General features: G+C 40.6%; 2 protein-coding genes across 2 annotated transcripts in view; both read right to left on the minus strand.

Moving 5' to 3' along the window:
• LOC311494403 (tumor necrosis factor receptor superfamily member 14-like) overlaps positions 1-16,487 on the minus strand; it is a 40,375-nt gene that overhangs the window by 13,615 nt on the left and 10,273 nt on the right. The window lies entirely within an intron of this gene.
• Positions 1,752-4,483, minus strand: LOC311494402 (tumor necrosis factor receptor superfamily member 14-like). The gene is made up of 6 exons (XM_084553432.1): positions 4,387-4,483; positions 3,882-3,975; positions 3,444-3,569; positions 3,032-3,187; positions 2,110-2,197; positions 1,752-2,016 (listed from the first exon to the last, which is right to left on the minus strand). Exons 1-6 carry the CDS (start codon positions 4,453-4,455, stop codon positions 1,782-1,784), a joined length of 768 nt encoding a protein of 255 aa, XP_084409558.1. The 5' UTR covers positions 4,456-4,483; the 3' UTR covers positions 1,752-1,781.

Raw genomic sequence — 16,487 nt, forward strand, 5'->3', positions numbered from 1 at the left:
CAGCCAATCACAGCCCTTTGACTAATAATGCCAAAAAGGGAAAGGCAGCAGAAGATTGACTTATTTTTCCAGTTGCAAGTTGTCATGCAATTAGGTGATAGGAGGGAAACAGAAAGCTAGCTGTCAATCTATAAATGCACTAATTTAATTTTATAGTAGTACATATTCTTGCATTAATGCCATGTAGGTGTTCATTTATGTAACTTAAAGCTATTTGCTGGAGCTTAAAACTTTCTTTTCAATGAAGAAAATCCCCTACATCAACTCATCCCTGTTACTGCTCTCAGAAACTAGAAAGGAATAGAAATGAAGACAATGAAATGCAATAAAACTATTAAAATCTTAAATAATAAAAGGAATAAAATAATATAGAGTATGATAAAGGCTAGGATGAAAGATTAGTTAAAACGGATTAGATGTGAGGAAGGGAAGTCCAGGAGTCAGGACAAAGGAAAGCGTGGAGAAGATGAAGGAGAGAACAGGAGAGAAGAGAGAGAGAACGTAAGAGAAGAAGAAGGGGAGAATATGAGAGGAGAGGGAGGAAACACGATATTGTTGTCACTCACACTTGTTCCCAATAAAACATAAATGAATTGCTTAATACTATGGTATTGTCTGTGAATATATATCTTGGGTTATATATCGTTGTGCTATAATGTACATTTTGAATGCAATATTATTTGCATATCGTCATGATGAAAATCTAGAAATGCATTGGATTAGGTTTGGAGACTGAAACAAACACACACTCTTTTAAAATTGCTGCTCCACCGCTGCTGTCCCACAGCTCAAAAGCACAGACCCTGAGCAATTATGGGGACACTCCGTCTAGACTGGTTGCTTTGCTGGGACCTTAGCTGTCCGCTCACCTGAGCTAAAGAGATGGTTGTGCTGTAAGGGGTGGCTACAAGCCACATCTGCTTGAATAACTATACTTTCAGTCTGAAAGTATAATGTCTGCGAGAAACAAGGTGATCACCAGTAAGCCGCATGCAGCGTGACTCACTGTCAGCAGGACGTTCATGTGACTGAGATAGCTGCTCCAGGCCAGAAGTTGGGCTTTCTGATGTGATTTTGTTCTGTTCTCTGCGAAGACAACAGGACTCTGGTGCTTCTTCTTCTTCACTGGCATCACCACAAATCCTCCCTAGGGAGGAATTTGGTGACTGAGGCAGGGTGTTCCAAGACAGAAGTTGATCTACTGATCTGATCTAACAATTGTTAGGGAGGAATTTTTTGGTGATGCCGATGAAGAAGAAGAAGCACCAGAGTCCTGTATGTCTTATGCTGAAGGAGTTTATTTAGGCTCGATCGAGGAGAACAGAAGCTTCGTCATCACAACATAAGTGCATGAGTTCCACCTCAATTCTAAAGCACAAACAGTAAACTCAAAGTCTTATACTAAGAAGGTGGACCGAGGCAGGGGGAGATGTGTCAATATCCAATTGGCTATTGTACATAAACATGAAGATAAGCATTCACACCAGCTCTGTCTGTAGACAGCCAGTGAGATTGAAGACGCCAAGAGAGGGACCATGGCCTTGGCATGTTCCTCAGAAAGAAAATAGGGCAGATAACTGACCCCAGCAGTAGGGAAGAGAAATTATTCTCTAACAACATCTATTACATAAAAGTGTTGACATCTATAACAGTGGACATTATAGTTTCAAATAGTGTGAAACATACATACCTCCACATTTCCTCTGTCTGTAAGTAAACAAAACCAGTGAAAAACATGATTATCAGCACTGTCATGACTTGGCAGAAAACATTATCATCCATCAAAGATGTGATAAAATTTTGCTGGATCGAAAACAAATCTTACTTGTTCGACATCTTTCCTTTACTTTTTTCTTACGGTTATATATTAATACACCTGTTAGTGCGACTAAAAAAACCACCATGATAACGATGATGATGGCCACAATAACTCCCACATTTGAAGTTTTTTCTCCACATACAGAATCAGTTGAGTTAGTTCCTGGTGTTATCAGCTGAAGGTTTATTGATTCACATCTGGAACAGCAGAGACGTGTTTTACATGAAAATGTACAGAAATAAAAAAATACATCCAATGTGTCTCCATGTGTGATGTGAAGATTTACTTACTGTGTGTGTTGGAGACAAGATGTTAATGTTCCATTTGAAAATGTTCCATCACTGCAGTCAGAGCACACAGTGTCTGAGGAGGCTGAGCCTGCACACACACAAATTATACAGAAGTTGAAACTAGTTCAGTCTAGAGATGAAAGATTAAAGTGTTATAGAGATGCAGCCTGCTTCACAATAGGACATACAGTGTGCTCCGGGACTGTTCTCTCAAGCTTTCAAGCTTGTAGGAGTATTTACAGACATCAGACATTTTTAACCTTTTCCTAACACAGACCACCCAAGCAGACGAAGATCACCTCCCTCAATAACAACAGGCCTGTTGCTCTTACATCTGTAGTCTCCATGTGTGTCGAAAGACTGATCCTAGGTCATCTTAAATCATCTCCCTCCCTACATTCGACCCACAACAGTATGCATACAGAGAAAACAGATCTACTAAGGATGCCATTAACACAACCATCTATGCTGCACCAAAACACAGAGAGGAGAAGGGGTCATACTTCATGATGCTTTTTGTAGATCACAGCATGATACCCAGCAAGCTGGTCACAAAAATGCAGGAACTGGGCCTTAGCAGTAACCTGTGCCAGTGGATACAAGAATTTCTTGGTGCACAGCAATAGACGGTGATTCTGTACACCTCAGTGACCCCGACCTTCAGCATGGGACCACTGCAGTGCAGTGTGCTTAGCACTAAAGCTGTTTTAGAATCCAAACACAGGAGTGCTACTCATTTACTGCACAACATCAGTGAATGTGGGTAGAAACATCTTTATTAGGCTTTTGTTGCTCTTTACTCCCATCTAGTGGTCAGAAATCACCATGTGCAGCTTTAATGAGCAAACTGTCACAAAGATCAGTTTCCTTAAACTTTGAGGAATTTTGTCCTTAAACTCTCATTTAAAACTAGAAAACCAACCTTTCTCCTTGATGTATCGTCCTGGATGACAGACCGTGTGTTTCTGTGCTGCTGCACATTGGTCATTTGTGAAGTCAATACAGAAGAATCCCTCAAGTGGTTCACAAACTGTGTCTGATGTTGTTGTACATGACCTCTTTACCTTCAGACCAGAACCTATCAACACATATGGAAGTTACAAAACATGCAGAAACAAAACTCCTATTTTGTTTAATCTGTTTCTGATTTAAAGATACCTTCAGTGGTTAGAACAACTTTAGAAAATGTGACACAATAGTCTCTTCAGTTTATGAATTCATAGGAAACATCTGCATAAATTAACTTGTCTGATGTGGATTTGATTTAAAATTCACCAGTTGAAAAAAAGAAAAACATTTCTACTGATAAATAAATAATATTAACAGAAATGTACCTGCATCACAGTTGCTGCATGTGAAGCACTGCTTACGTCCATTAGATTTATCCATATAAGTTCCATGTATGCACAGCAGACATGATGTACTTCTGAACTCTGTGCAATCTATTTTAACTCTGCTTCCTGTTCAAAAGACAACCAGCTATTTAATTTTAACCAATCTTTATTTTATTCGAATAAAATACAATATTCAGGGCAAAGAGCATGTTGCATGCTAAGGATTTTGCAGGCACCACTTCATTCAGAATGGCAACTCTGGTCAGAGAGCACAACACTTATACTGGTGTTATTATTACTACCATCAAATGAAAAATAACAAAAAAGTAGCAAAAAATATTAATCCATTTCTTAACAACAGTTTTCACTTGTGATCATGCTTAATACTTTAAACAACAGGAAAGGAAGAGGACCCTTTAGTATTCAGTTGGATCTTACCAGGTGGACACATCGGACAGCATTCTCTCCCTATCTGATACTCTTCTGGATTACATGTGAGGGTTTGACAGCACAAGACTTTCATCACAATTATCTGTGAAGAGAAGTTAAAAGAAACAGCAGAATAAAAATGGTCATCTCCCATGTTTCTCTGACCCATCCATTTCTCCCATCAACATCAACAGCAACATCTTTTCTCAACAATAAAACCTCTACGTAATGTAAAAATGTTACTTATTTGTTGGTTTGTTTTCTATGTAACACACATTGTTACTGAATGTACAGACTGGTTGAACTCTGCTCTACAGCATATCTCATCAGAGGGTAACTAGAGAACATACAGTTGACTTTGAGTTGTTGGATGCATGCGAGATGTAAACAGGACTTCAAGAACAACCCCACTGCTTCTATCCCACTAATAGAAAGAATCTCCCAGGATTAGGAGGATTAGAGGAGGAGCATTATGATTCATTATCCTGTGATTTTCTGCAGTAAAGAATTTTACCAGAAAAACTGAAGTTCTCAAAGATGTTCTTCTTGAAGTCTTGTCCATTTTTTCTTGACCCGAAAACATCTCAGTGAGATTTCTCTGTGTGAAAGCCAAAAATGGAAGACTGTAAATCTAAATTTAAAACATTCTCAAAACTAGACCTTCAGTCAAAACAGGAAGTGGTGAATCATGGAAGATATTTTGTTGAACAGTCTGTACTAAAAATTACAGTTGCCTGAAGGCCAAACACAAGGATATTACAGAAAACACAACAACATTTCACAAAAAACAACGATTTCATTTCAGATTACAGAAAGGGTAGGTACAACACTTCTTTATTACTAAGTCAATTATTCAACCAACATGGTCAGATGCTGTCCCCACAGAAATTAGAGAAGACTGGAAAGGAAACACTGATCGTCGTGCACTGTTAGAGGTATCTAAGACATAACTGGAAAAACTTGTTTTTTCAAGTTCCAGTAAAAACAGAAACAAAACTATTTTAAACAAGACATGATGAGTACACCTTCTGCTTTATCGTACTGGTCTACCTTTGTTGGGAAAATTTGTTGAAATAAAGGTCGTCTTTTACTACATAAGTTTTGTTTAACCAATAAGGTCAAAGAGATCTCCTTTAAAACGATTCACAGATTGTACCCTACTAATCTTTATACGCAAAGGCTGAAAAGAGACATCGATGGAAACTGTACATTTTGAGGAGATCTCAGGGAAACATGGTCTCACTTATTTTAATCATGTGAGAATACAAAATTTCTCTGGAGTAGACTGTGAAAAATAGCTCGTCTTGAACTGTATTAAGTGTTTGAGCTGGGTACCAGGAGAGTTGTCAACACTACAGCTGTGCGGTCAGGCACAGTGAGACACTGTAAGATCTTGTTTAACAGGTTTATTTTTGGCGAGGATGGCAGGCAATTGATGCTGGTTTTATATGTTACTCAGACAAACAATTGCTGCAAGGAGAGAGCCCAGGGTTCTGCTGCAGGGTTTCAAAAGGGCACACACCTGCACAGGCTCTCATATATACACCTTCTAATCAAGCCGGACTCCGCCTACTTCCTGCTCGCTTCAGATCCCTCCTCCTCCAGGGCCTTCTCTTCACATTACATTATTGATTGCGTATATTCTGGGTTTGTTTGAATCTTCAAGCTCAAAATTATACACTACACCCAAATGTACAATTCAAACATTTAATAACAAAACACTTCCCATGCATGAACATTATACAAAAACAAACAAACAAACGTCGCCACCGCTCATTTCGCTTTATAGCCGCCACCACCAGCGCCCAGGCGCATGTTTGGGCCCATGCTCTGTTGTCTTGTAGTTCCATTTTTTCACTGCAGCTGCAATGACAGCAACACAATTGATAAGACAATGAACATTTAAATTAAAGGGGATCTACTGTTTTTTTTTTTACCACCTGGACGTTATTTCTAGCATAAAATAATAATAATAATACATTTTATTTATCGGCGCCTTTCGCGACACTCAAGGTCACCGTACAAAATTGTTTAAAATAGAACACAATTCAAATACACGAAATAGTTAAAATAAAACACAAAGTGCATACAAGCATAATATAGAACATATAGTTACAAACGAATGACAGATAGAATGGGAGATAGAAGTGAGATTATGGAATGGAGAAGGCCTGTCTGAATAATAAGTTTTGAGCTGAGACTTGAAGGTGGTGACTGAGGGCCTGTCCACACGGAGACGCTTTTTGGTTTAAACACAGATGTTTTGCATTGTTTTGGCCGATTGTCCACACGAATCCTGTAAACGCATTGCCCTAAAACGCACTTTTCTGAAACCTGGTCCCAGGGTGAAGAAATTCGTAAACGCAGCTCTTGCATTTTTGTGTGGACGGCGAAAATGGCGAGAAAAGCAAACGAGCGTTTCGATGATGCCATCGCCACCATCGTCTAAAGCCGATTTGTAAATAGCACTCAAGCTTTATGCGCATGCTCCGCCTCTTCGTTTTTGGTGAATTTCTGAAACTGAAACAGCGCCACCTATAGGCCTGGAATATGAAGTAGCGTTTTGAATCGTGTTGAGATGGATCCGTGTAGACGCAGATATTCTTGAAACGATGCCAGGGAAAATGGAGGGGGAAAAGATCGTTTTCGTACGTGTGGACGTGGCCTAAGTCTGAATTTTTTAAGTGTTTCGGGAGGGTGTTTCAGAGGCATGGGAGAATGGGAGAAGGCTCTGAACCCCATGGTGGTCAAGCGAGCTGGTGGGATGGTGAGTTGTTGCGATGAGGATGACCTAAGAGTGCGGCCAGGAATGTTTGTTTGGAGCAGGTTAGTGAGGTACTGAGGGGCGAGGTTGTTTAATGCCTTGAAGGTGAGAAGTAGGATTTTGTAGTTGATACGGAATTTGACAGGAAGTCAGTGGAGTTGCTGCAGGGCCGGTGTTATGTGACTTATGGAGGGGGTTCTAGTGATGATACGTGCAGCGTAGTTTTGAACTAGCTGTAGCTTATGGATGGATTTGTCAGGTAAACCAAATAAAATTGAGTTGCAATAGTCCAGACGGGACGTGACCAGGCTATGGACAAGAGTGGCAGTATTTTCAGGTGAGAGGGATGGACAGAGACAGGAGATGTTGCGTAGGTGAAAATAGGCTAAACAGGTGATGTTGTTAATATGAGAATGGAAAGAAAGAGTGGTCAAGGATGACACCCAGACTCTTAACCTGGGGAGAGGGGGAGACTGGGGAATTGTCAATTTGAATAGAGAAGTTGTTTATATTAGATAGGGTGATTTTGGTAGCCTGGTCGTCACCATCCTACGTTTCAGCCCGAAATTTGATTTCGGTCTGCCACGGAGTCTGGCCAAATTGCCCTTCTGCTGTTTGCGTGTAACCGCGCGTCTTAGCCAATCAGCGAACAGTTGAGTGATGACGTGAAACTCGCATGCCGAGTTGCTTGTAGTCCAGCCAGTGGAGCTTGTAGTTCAACAGAATAGCAACAATGGCGACGGACGAAGAGACGTTAGAAGCCATCCGCGAAGTTGTCTCAACTCTCGAGAGCATCACGGAATTAAAACCAGAACAAGAGGCTTTTCTTGTCAACTTTATAAATGGCAAGGACGTCGTAGCTCTCCTTCCAACTGGCTTTGGGAAAAGTTAGATTTATTTAACTGGAAGCGGAAGTGGTAAGCGTAAGAGCCTGAACTCCGGCGCACAATATATGTCATTACCAAACGTTGCTGATTGGTTAAGGGAACCCCAATGATTTTAAACCTCAAAATAAGCATCTGCCCATTACGGAGACAGACTCCTATTACATTGGGCCAGACTAACGTGCAGACCGAAATCAAATTTCAGGCGGAAACGTAGGATGGTAACGACCAGCCTATGATTTTGGTGCCAATGAGAAGAATTTCAGTTTTACTACTGTTGAGTTTGAGGAAGTTGGTGGAGAAGGTTCTGATTTCCTGAATACAGTCTGAGAGGTAAGTGGGTGGAAAGGTGGAGCTGGGTTTGGTGGACAAGTAGAGCTGGGTGTCATCCGCATAACAGTGGAAATTAATATTATACCTATGAAATATCTGGCCAAGGGGGATGAGGTAGGTGAATGAATAAAAGAGACCCGAGAACAGAGCCTTGTGGAACACCAGAGAAAAGGGGGGATGGGCGGGATGTAAATGTTTTTAACTGAATGAACTGAGTGTGGCCAGAGAGATATGAGATGAACCAATTGAGAGGTGTGTCAGAGATACCGATGGAGGCTAGTCTATGAATGAGAATGGAGTGGGAAATAGTGTCAAATGCTGCGGTTAGATCAAGAAGAATGAGGATTGAAAGGAGACTTGAATCAGCAGCCATAAGGAGGTCACTGGTGATTTTTAACAAAGCTGTTTCTGTGCTGTGTAAAGGGCAAAAACCAGATTTAAATTGTTCATATAGGCTATTGTTAGAGAGGTGGGCATGGACCTGAGATGAAACTGTTTTTTCAAGAACTTTGGAGAGAAAAGGGAAATTGGAGATAGGACGGAGGTTATTGAAATTGTTGGGGTCTGCACCAGGTATCTTGAGTATAGGGGTGACTGAGGCTGATTTGAGAGACAAAGGGACAAGACCAGAGGTGAGAGAGGAATGAACAAAGGCAGTTATAAGAGGGGTGAGAGGGTGTATGTAGAGTTTTGTTAACCAGAGAAAAGAGAGCCTTTGTGTTCCCATCACTTGATTTGATTTGATTTGCAAAATAAAGTGATTTGGCAGTAGAGAGCATGGCCTTGTAGTGGAGAATGTGGTTATGGAACATGTCCTGATGTATGGTGAGGCCAGATTTCCTGTAGAGGCGTTCCAGTTGACGTATTTTAGCCGAGTTCGCGTGTAAACCAGGGTTCGGAGTGGGTGAAGGTGACAGTCCATGTTTTCAGTGGAGCCAGGGAATTGAAGAGATTATGAAGTCCAGTGTTATAATGAAAAAGCAGTTCATCGGGAGTGGATAAGTGGTTGAAGGGGGGGAGGGCAGTGATGCCAGTATTCAGAGCAGTTAAGTCAATGTCCTTAATATTACAGAATGATATGATGCCAGGTAGTTTAGATTTAAATAGTGCAAGGTTAACATTAAATGATATAAGCTTATGGTCAGAGATGGGGAGATCAATTGCAGAACAGATAAAAGGAGTAGTACCAGAACAGCAGATCAGGTCCAGAATGTGTCCTTTTGAGTGGGTGGGAAAGTCAATAAACTGCTGTAATCCAAAACTGTCCAGACAGGATGTGAAGCTTTTTGTGAGAGAGTTATTCATATTGTCGAGATGTATGTTGAAATCACCAAGTAAAATGATGTTAGGGCTGAGTGAGGATATGTGAGTGAAGAAGGTAGAGAATTCACTGATGAAATCAGTGTTGGGCTTAGGTGGACGGTAAACAGTGGCTATTATAGTAGGAGATGGTCCACTCAGTTGAATGACCAGAGATTCAAATGACTGGTGGGCTGGGATAGAGACAGACGAGACTTTCCATTTCTTGCGGTGGATTACTGCGATACCTAGCCCCCGTCCAATGGCACGGGGTTGACTTGTGTATACATACCCGGGAGGAGATGCTTCAGCTGAGAAAAGTAATTTGGTTGTTGCCATGTCTCTGTTAGGCATAAGACCTGTGGTCATTGATGAAATCCTGTAAAAGTTGTCCTTTACTGGAGAGAGAGCGGATATTAAAAAGTCCAAATTTGAGTACGGTTTGGCGAGGAATGGGAGGAGGCTGTGCAGTAGTGAGATCATAGTCTAAGGACGGGCTAATGTGACATTTAATATTAACGAGATTGTTGGGGTTAACAGAAAATCGTCTAAATGAAGACAAAACTGGCCTGCTGGAGGGTACAATGGTGCAGATAGGGAATGTACTACACGAAGATGGCCTAGAGGAGGAGCTAGTGAGATCAGTAGTAATACCATCGTTTACTCACCAATATCACTTTCATTTGCACTTGTTCAGAAGATAATTATATCAGCGTGTAGCAGGCACCCAGCTCACCGAGACGCTGCCTCTAAATAACGCATTATCTGCCGTGAAACTCGTTCATTTCACCAATATTTTGTTATGATACGTTAGTGCTATTTCCCGTTGAGTCCGGAGTTACCTGTTATCATCATTCCCCGGATGGTGTCTTCTGACCAGCACCCGCTACAGTTTACCACTGCAGCGAAGTTAGTTTTAAGTTGGATATTCGACAGACATTCGCTCTGGGTAAACCTCTTTTGCTACGGGTACAGTATCTCCGTGTGTTTAATGTATAGTCTGCAGTAAGGGTACACTTGAAATGTTGGAGTGGCTTGCTCGGAGTCGCACCGTATCCATAGTGAAAAAGAGGTTTACCGAATGTCTGTCAAATATCCAACTTAAAACTAACTTCCCACCGGCCTAACACAGAGGCTAGCCGCAGCACGCTAACCAGGGGCTAGCCGAGTAGCTAACCCTGGGGCTAGCCGCTGCAGCCTTACATGGAGGCTAGCCGTGGCGCGCTAACCCGGAGGCTTATGTTGGCAGCAGCATCATTGGTACAGTCAAAATTTCCACAGGAATTTTCTAGTTTAATTTTGTAAGACACTGGGATATTGGATGATGAGGATTAGCAACTGTACTAACATTTCTGACACATTAAACGGATAAAATCATTACATAAGACCTTCACCGCGGATTTGGAAATTATGCCGTTTCAGTTTATTTTCATTAGGTATCCAAAATCTACAGGAAAATAAATAATAAATAATAATAAAACTGGGAACATACCTCTTTTTTATTTTCCTCCATTCCTCTTCTCATCTCTCAGCTCCTGCTCCTCTCCAGCTCAAACCGGATCTTTTCGCGGGCTTAAGTAGATATAACCAATGAGAGTATGGGAAGGAACACACGTTGAGGGCTGGCCAATGAGAGCCGCACTCTGCCCACGGTCCCACGTGACCAGTAGAAACACCCAGAACGATTAAAATTTTTATTTTGATTAAACTATTTTTGGGCTAAATTTGGACTGGACAAGACGGACTAAACACAACCCAATTTTCAACGAGTTTTTTTGGGCTAAATTTGGACAAAAAAAGGACGACTACAGGAAGCCCAATTTTTAACAACTATTTTTGGGCTAAATTAAGGCCATGACTGGCCGACCAGATTTAGCCCAAAAAAACAACGTCTAAATGATGTCTGGTGTTTGGTGGGTTATATGAACCGAATCTTTTTTTTCCACCGCTACTGAATTAATTAAAAATGAATGAAAATTAAATGCTATTGAATACGTCATTGTTATCAAAAATTAAAGTGACGGGTAAAAATGGGTTATGACGGGATTTTTATGACCCTGTCAGTCAAAATGACAGACCTCTGAGGTACACAGCAGCAGTGCCATACGACAAAACATCAAAGCGATATAAAGAAATAACGGATGCAGTTTAGCACAGTTGAGAAGTCTGAGTAGAATAGGTTAAAGAAACGAATCAGTAATTATCGATATCGACTGATATGAAACACTTATATCGTGATACATTTTTCAGCCATATTGCCCAGCCCTAGTGGGCACCTTAAATATCCTTCCACTATCCCCCACAGCACCACTCAGGTGGATAGTGAAAATGGCTCCACCACACCCCGCCCCTAATTGTTTATGGATATAAAAGACATAACAGTTACCATAATCTTAACATGGAGCCATACATAAAATAATTATCATGAAACGCACACAACAAAAACAAATAAACCCTGATTTTAAGTAGATCTTTCTCCTGCAGAAGGTGAAGCCTTTCAGAATCAGTCTCTTGGCTGCTCGTTTTGAACTCTTCCAGCATCTGGGCCAAGCTCAGTTTTGAGACTTTAAATTCTTCATGCTTTGACTTTCATTGAGGTCCTCTTTAAGTCGGCTCCTCTCTTTGCAGACATTTTCGTGATCCTCAGCATCCTTTTTATTGAAGTCCTGCTTATACTGCCTCTCCAATAGCAGCTCTAATGACTCCACAGACACAGAATCATAATTTTTCATATCTTTACATGAGCCACTCACAACCCAACCCAATAGGGTTTTAGCGGCAAAGCGTCCATCTCCTCGACTATTAACAACCTCCCATGGTTCCAGCAACTGAGAAGCGTTAGTTCCAATTAACAACTCCACTTCAGCAGAGATTTCTGGGATGTGAATGTCATCAAGGTACAACCATTTTCTGAGGAATTCAGTGTTGATTATACTTGAAGCACTTACTGGAATTGTTTTTGGGTGTAAGCATCTAGCAGACTGTAATACCTTTCTCCATTAAGCTTGGATACTTCCAGGCCACTTACAATGTGTGCCGACACAGCTGTTTTGGGACTTATTGATAGCAACCATATTTTTGATCTTTTTCCAGGTTCAGCTTTCGCATTAGACTTTCGGAGCAAAATGTAGATGTTGATCCATTGTCCAAAAACGCATAGATTTTAATGACTTTGCCTTTTTTTGTTTTTACCTGAACTGGTAGAATCGACAGCATTCCATTGCTCCCAGCCCCTGTTTGGCTTCCAAAGGTTTCGGCTAATAGAAGTGTGTTCTTCACGGTTGACTCAGGTTCATTGCCACAGGTGTCCCTGGTGCTCACTGACTTGTCCACCTCTTTGACATGGATGTGTAAGGCTGCTGGATGACTTTGTTTGCATTTTTCACAGGTTATGCACTTATCACAATTTTTGCTCCAATGCCCAATGTCAAGGCAGCCAAAACAAGCTCTCTTTTCCTTTAAGAAGTTGACTTTTTCACAGTGTTTGATTTTTGTGAGTTTTGGACAGTCATTCATGGAGTGACATAGTGAACAGAATAAACTGATGTTGCTTTTATTCATTTCCTTTGTTTCTTTACGTCGTTGTTTGTTAACAGCACAGACATTTGTGGCAAAGTTCTTTCTCCTTACCTTAGGTTTCACTGCAGACGAGTCCCTTTTGACATAAATCCCCTTTGAATATCTCCAAAAACTGGATCAGACAAGAGTTTGACCTGGTGTTCCACAAAGCAAACATCATTGAAACATGGTATGCGATTTTGATTCTTACGGATGTCATATGCAATGAGTCTAAATCGTTCTCTTAATTTATATGGAAGTTTTGACATAATGAGTTTGAGATTGGCAGACGTGTCCAGTTCTTTCATGTCCTGCAGATCAGTCATGGCGTTGCTGCATCCATGGAGGAACAAAGCATAATCCTGAAGTGAAGAAACATTTTCCGCTTTGACAACAGGCCAGTTGTGTACCTTGTCCGTATAAGCTACAGTGATCTTTGTTCCATCTCCAAAGTGTTCTTTTAGAAGAGCTTTAGCTGTTTCAAATCCTCTTTCTGCAGTCAATTGTAGGATCTTTGCACAACGTCTCTTGGACGCCCCCTAGTGTATCTTTCCAGATAATATATGCAATCCCCTTTAGATGCACTTTATCCTCCACACAGTGTTTGAAATCATGCATGAAAAGACTGAATTTCAAAGAATCACCATCAAAAACTGGTATTTCTCTCGGTGTAAGTTGACTTGCTCTTTGTTGTTGTATTAACAGATCATATATTTCATTTTGTTTTTGCAGAATCCGAGAAATGGAATTATCATTAAGTGCATGTACCGTTATGTACATGTACCAGTCATGTTGTGCTGGTGTGTTGGTGCCATTAGGTTGTGCATCTGAAATTTCCCTCCTTACAACAGGTAACTGTTCAGGTTCCACAGGTATAATAGATGCAGGTCAGTTTTTTTCTCTGCCCTTTCAAAATAAGATTCCATTCCATCTTGTTCTGAAAATGCTCTCAACACTGCTAGTTCAGCATCTGAAGCTTCAGTCTCCATTTACATTTGCATTTTCTCCATTATTTTGCATAGTAACTCTGCCTCCATTTCCATTGCATGTTTCCTTTCCATTGCTGATGCGCAGGCCAGAAGGACGGCTCTCTTGGGTTCAGCTTTCAGAGTCATAATAAATGATTTGCTTGATCTTGAACTGCTACGGCTGTTACTTGAGGAATGGGATCCAACATTTGACACACTATCCGTGGGTTTTATTTCTGCGTAACCCGGATTGTGAACATTTTCAACCATTTTGTCAGTAACACATGCTTGATATTTTGCTGTCATGGTTTTTGTCATGTTCTGTCACGTTTTCTGTCACGTCTTTCGCCATGGTTTAGTTTCTGTCATGGTTTCTGTTTAGTCCCGTCATGTTTTCAGTCATGGTTTAGTTTTCTGTCATGTCTTTTCGTCATGTCTTTTCGTTATGTCTTTTCACAGTCAGTTTTAGTTTCTTGGATTTTCTGTTGCATTTTGTCAAGTCTTGTTTTTTTTCATAGTCATGGTTTAGTGTTTAGGTTTTCTTTTCTGAATTTCCTGTTTTGTTACTCCATGTCTTTTTTCCTTTTGATTAGGTTGTTGGTTTCACCTTGTCTCGTTTCTTGTTTTGCTTCACCTGTGTCTTGTCACCCCTGCTCCTCGTGTGTATGTATATATAGCCCTGCCTTCCCCGTTGTCCCTGTTGCGTCATAGTGTTTGTTAGCCATGTTTCACGTCACTGTTTGTCTGCCGTGTCATGCCATAGGTTTTTTTTTTTCATGTTTCCCATACCATAGTTTTTTATGTGACGTTTTGATAGTGTTTTTGATTTTTGTTTTTTTGGAAATCCTGCATCCTCGGCAGTGCTATTGGTTTTGTTCTTAATTAAAAACCCTTTTTTGCCTACTCCTGCCTCTGAAGTCCTGCGTTTGGGTCCTAAACCCCCATTCCCTGCTACCCTGCTTTGACATTTGCAACACTCAATAATAAAAATTCATTCACACTCAAAAGTTTTGCTTTGAACCAAATCTCATGATTTTCCTTTTCTCCCACAGGCAACAACTCAAGCAATTCGTTATGAACATCCTTTGCATCATTAATCAACACCTGATACATATGGAAATTTTTGTAGATTTCATTTTCATAACCAGATTCACCCAACTGTTGTAGTCTTCAAATTAGCAGCCTTTTGTAGTTTAGATTTTCCTAGTATTTCTAAGTCACTTATTTTAGTGAGCAGCGCCTTTGCTGGAAGCTGTGCTGTTTGTTTATAGAGAGCCGAAGTCCCGCCCCTCTACTTCCGGGTTATGGGACCTATCTTTCGAAAAGTCTATGGAGAGATCATAATTATTTTTTGGTCCCGTTCGAATTGTGGCATGAATTTCACATATGATGTGTGTGAATTTAAAAGATAATTTTTCACGTCAAGAGATAAATTATTTGACGTAAATAAGCTGAACAACATTAGGTTTTGTATGAGATCGCTTAGTGAACTACATCTCTCGTCTCGAACAATGTACGTCACTAGAGAACTATGGCTGTCTCCTTGTTGAGCTTTACCGTCTTCTTCCAGGACGAAGGCAGAAGCATCAAACGAGGTGAAAATCATTATAAATCGGGTCATGTCGAGAGCTGTAGTTACACGAAGGGAGTTTTGGTCGGTTCTGTACGCGCCAGCATTAGGGACTTGTAGTTCATTTAATTACGTATTTTCCATAGCGTTTTACTTAACTATCTTGCGACAAACTGTGACATTCTTGACATGTAAAATCATTTTTTATTCTGAAAAACAACATATGTATAATCCAAGGCACAAGTCGATCGGGACCAGAAAATAATTTATCTTTCGCCATAGACTGCCGTTCATATTTTTTCGAAAGATAGGTCCCATAACCCGGAAGTAGAGGGGGCGGGACTTCGCCTCTCTATTAACTCCATTAGTTCCATCAGTAGGCACAGCTGTTTTACCCAACTCAATCTCACCCTTTTTGACATTCATTTTAACCATTGTTTTAAATCACACACACAAAACCCCAAAACATTTTCCAAAAAACAACAACAAAGAAAAAACAATCACTAGCAGTTTTTCAACAAGTAGTCTACTTTGGTTTAGAACACCAAAGCATTGGGATTATTTCAACTCAGTTTATCTTCTGTGTGCACACTTTTTTTTTTTTTTTTAAATGGCCATGTATTGTTTATGGTGTCGATAATTTACCTCCATTCCTTTGTGCACCACCTGCTGCGTCGTTACCGCGTTCCACTGCTGCAGCGACTTCCGATCCCTCGTGTTCTTTCCGTTTGCTTTACTGTGAGAACAGAGCCGTGGCGTTAGGATAAACATTCTTGTGCATAACTCACAGAGAAGTGTTTTTGACTTGAAACGTTGATGCAACTTTGCTTTGTTATGCACTTGCAGCAGTTAGGATCTTCTTTGTTTCTGTGACCTCCACTAAATCACACCCATAATAGGCAAAAAGTAAGTTCAGACATGTCAATCCATTTAATAACTTGCACAACAAAAGCATAAAGCGGTGAAACAAAGAACTCAAAATCTCCCGCCAGCCTGTGGTCAAGACTTCCTGTGCGCCACACCTGAATCAATTAGTGGGCACCTTAAATATCCTTCCACCATCTCCCACAGCACCACTCAGGTGGATAGGGAAAATGGCTCCATCTTCAGTATCTGACAACACTAACCTGAAAGCAATTAAACCTAATATTTATTTAAACTTTCCAACATTTTCATGTAGTTATTTACTTTGTTTTCTCTACTGCACTCTCTGTTGTTGTAGTCCCTTTGGCGTCTTGT

Source organism: Chelon labrosus (assembly GCF_963514085.1).
Source record: "Chelon labrosus genome assembly, chromosome: 10".
Taxonomy (NCBI): domain Eukaryota; kingdom Metazoa; phylum Chordata; class Actinopteri; order Mugiliformes; family Mugilidae; genus Chelon; species Chelon labrosus.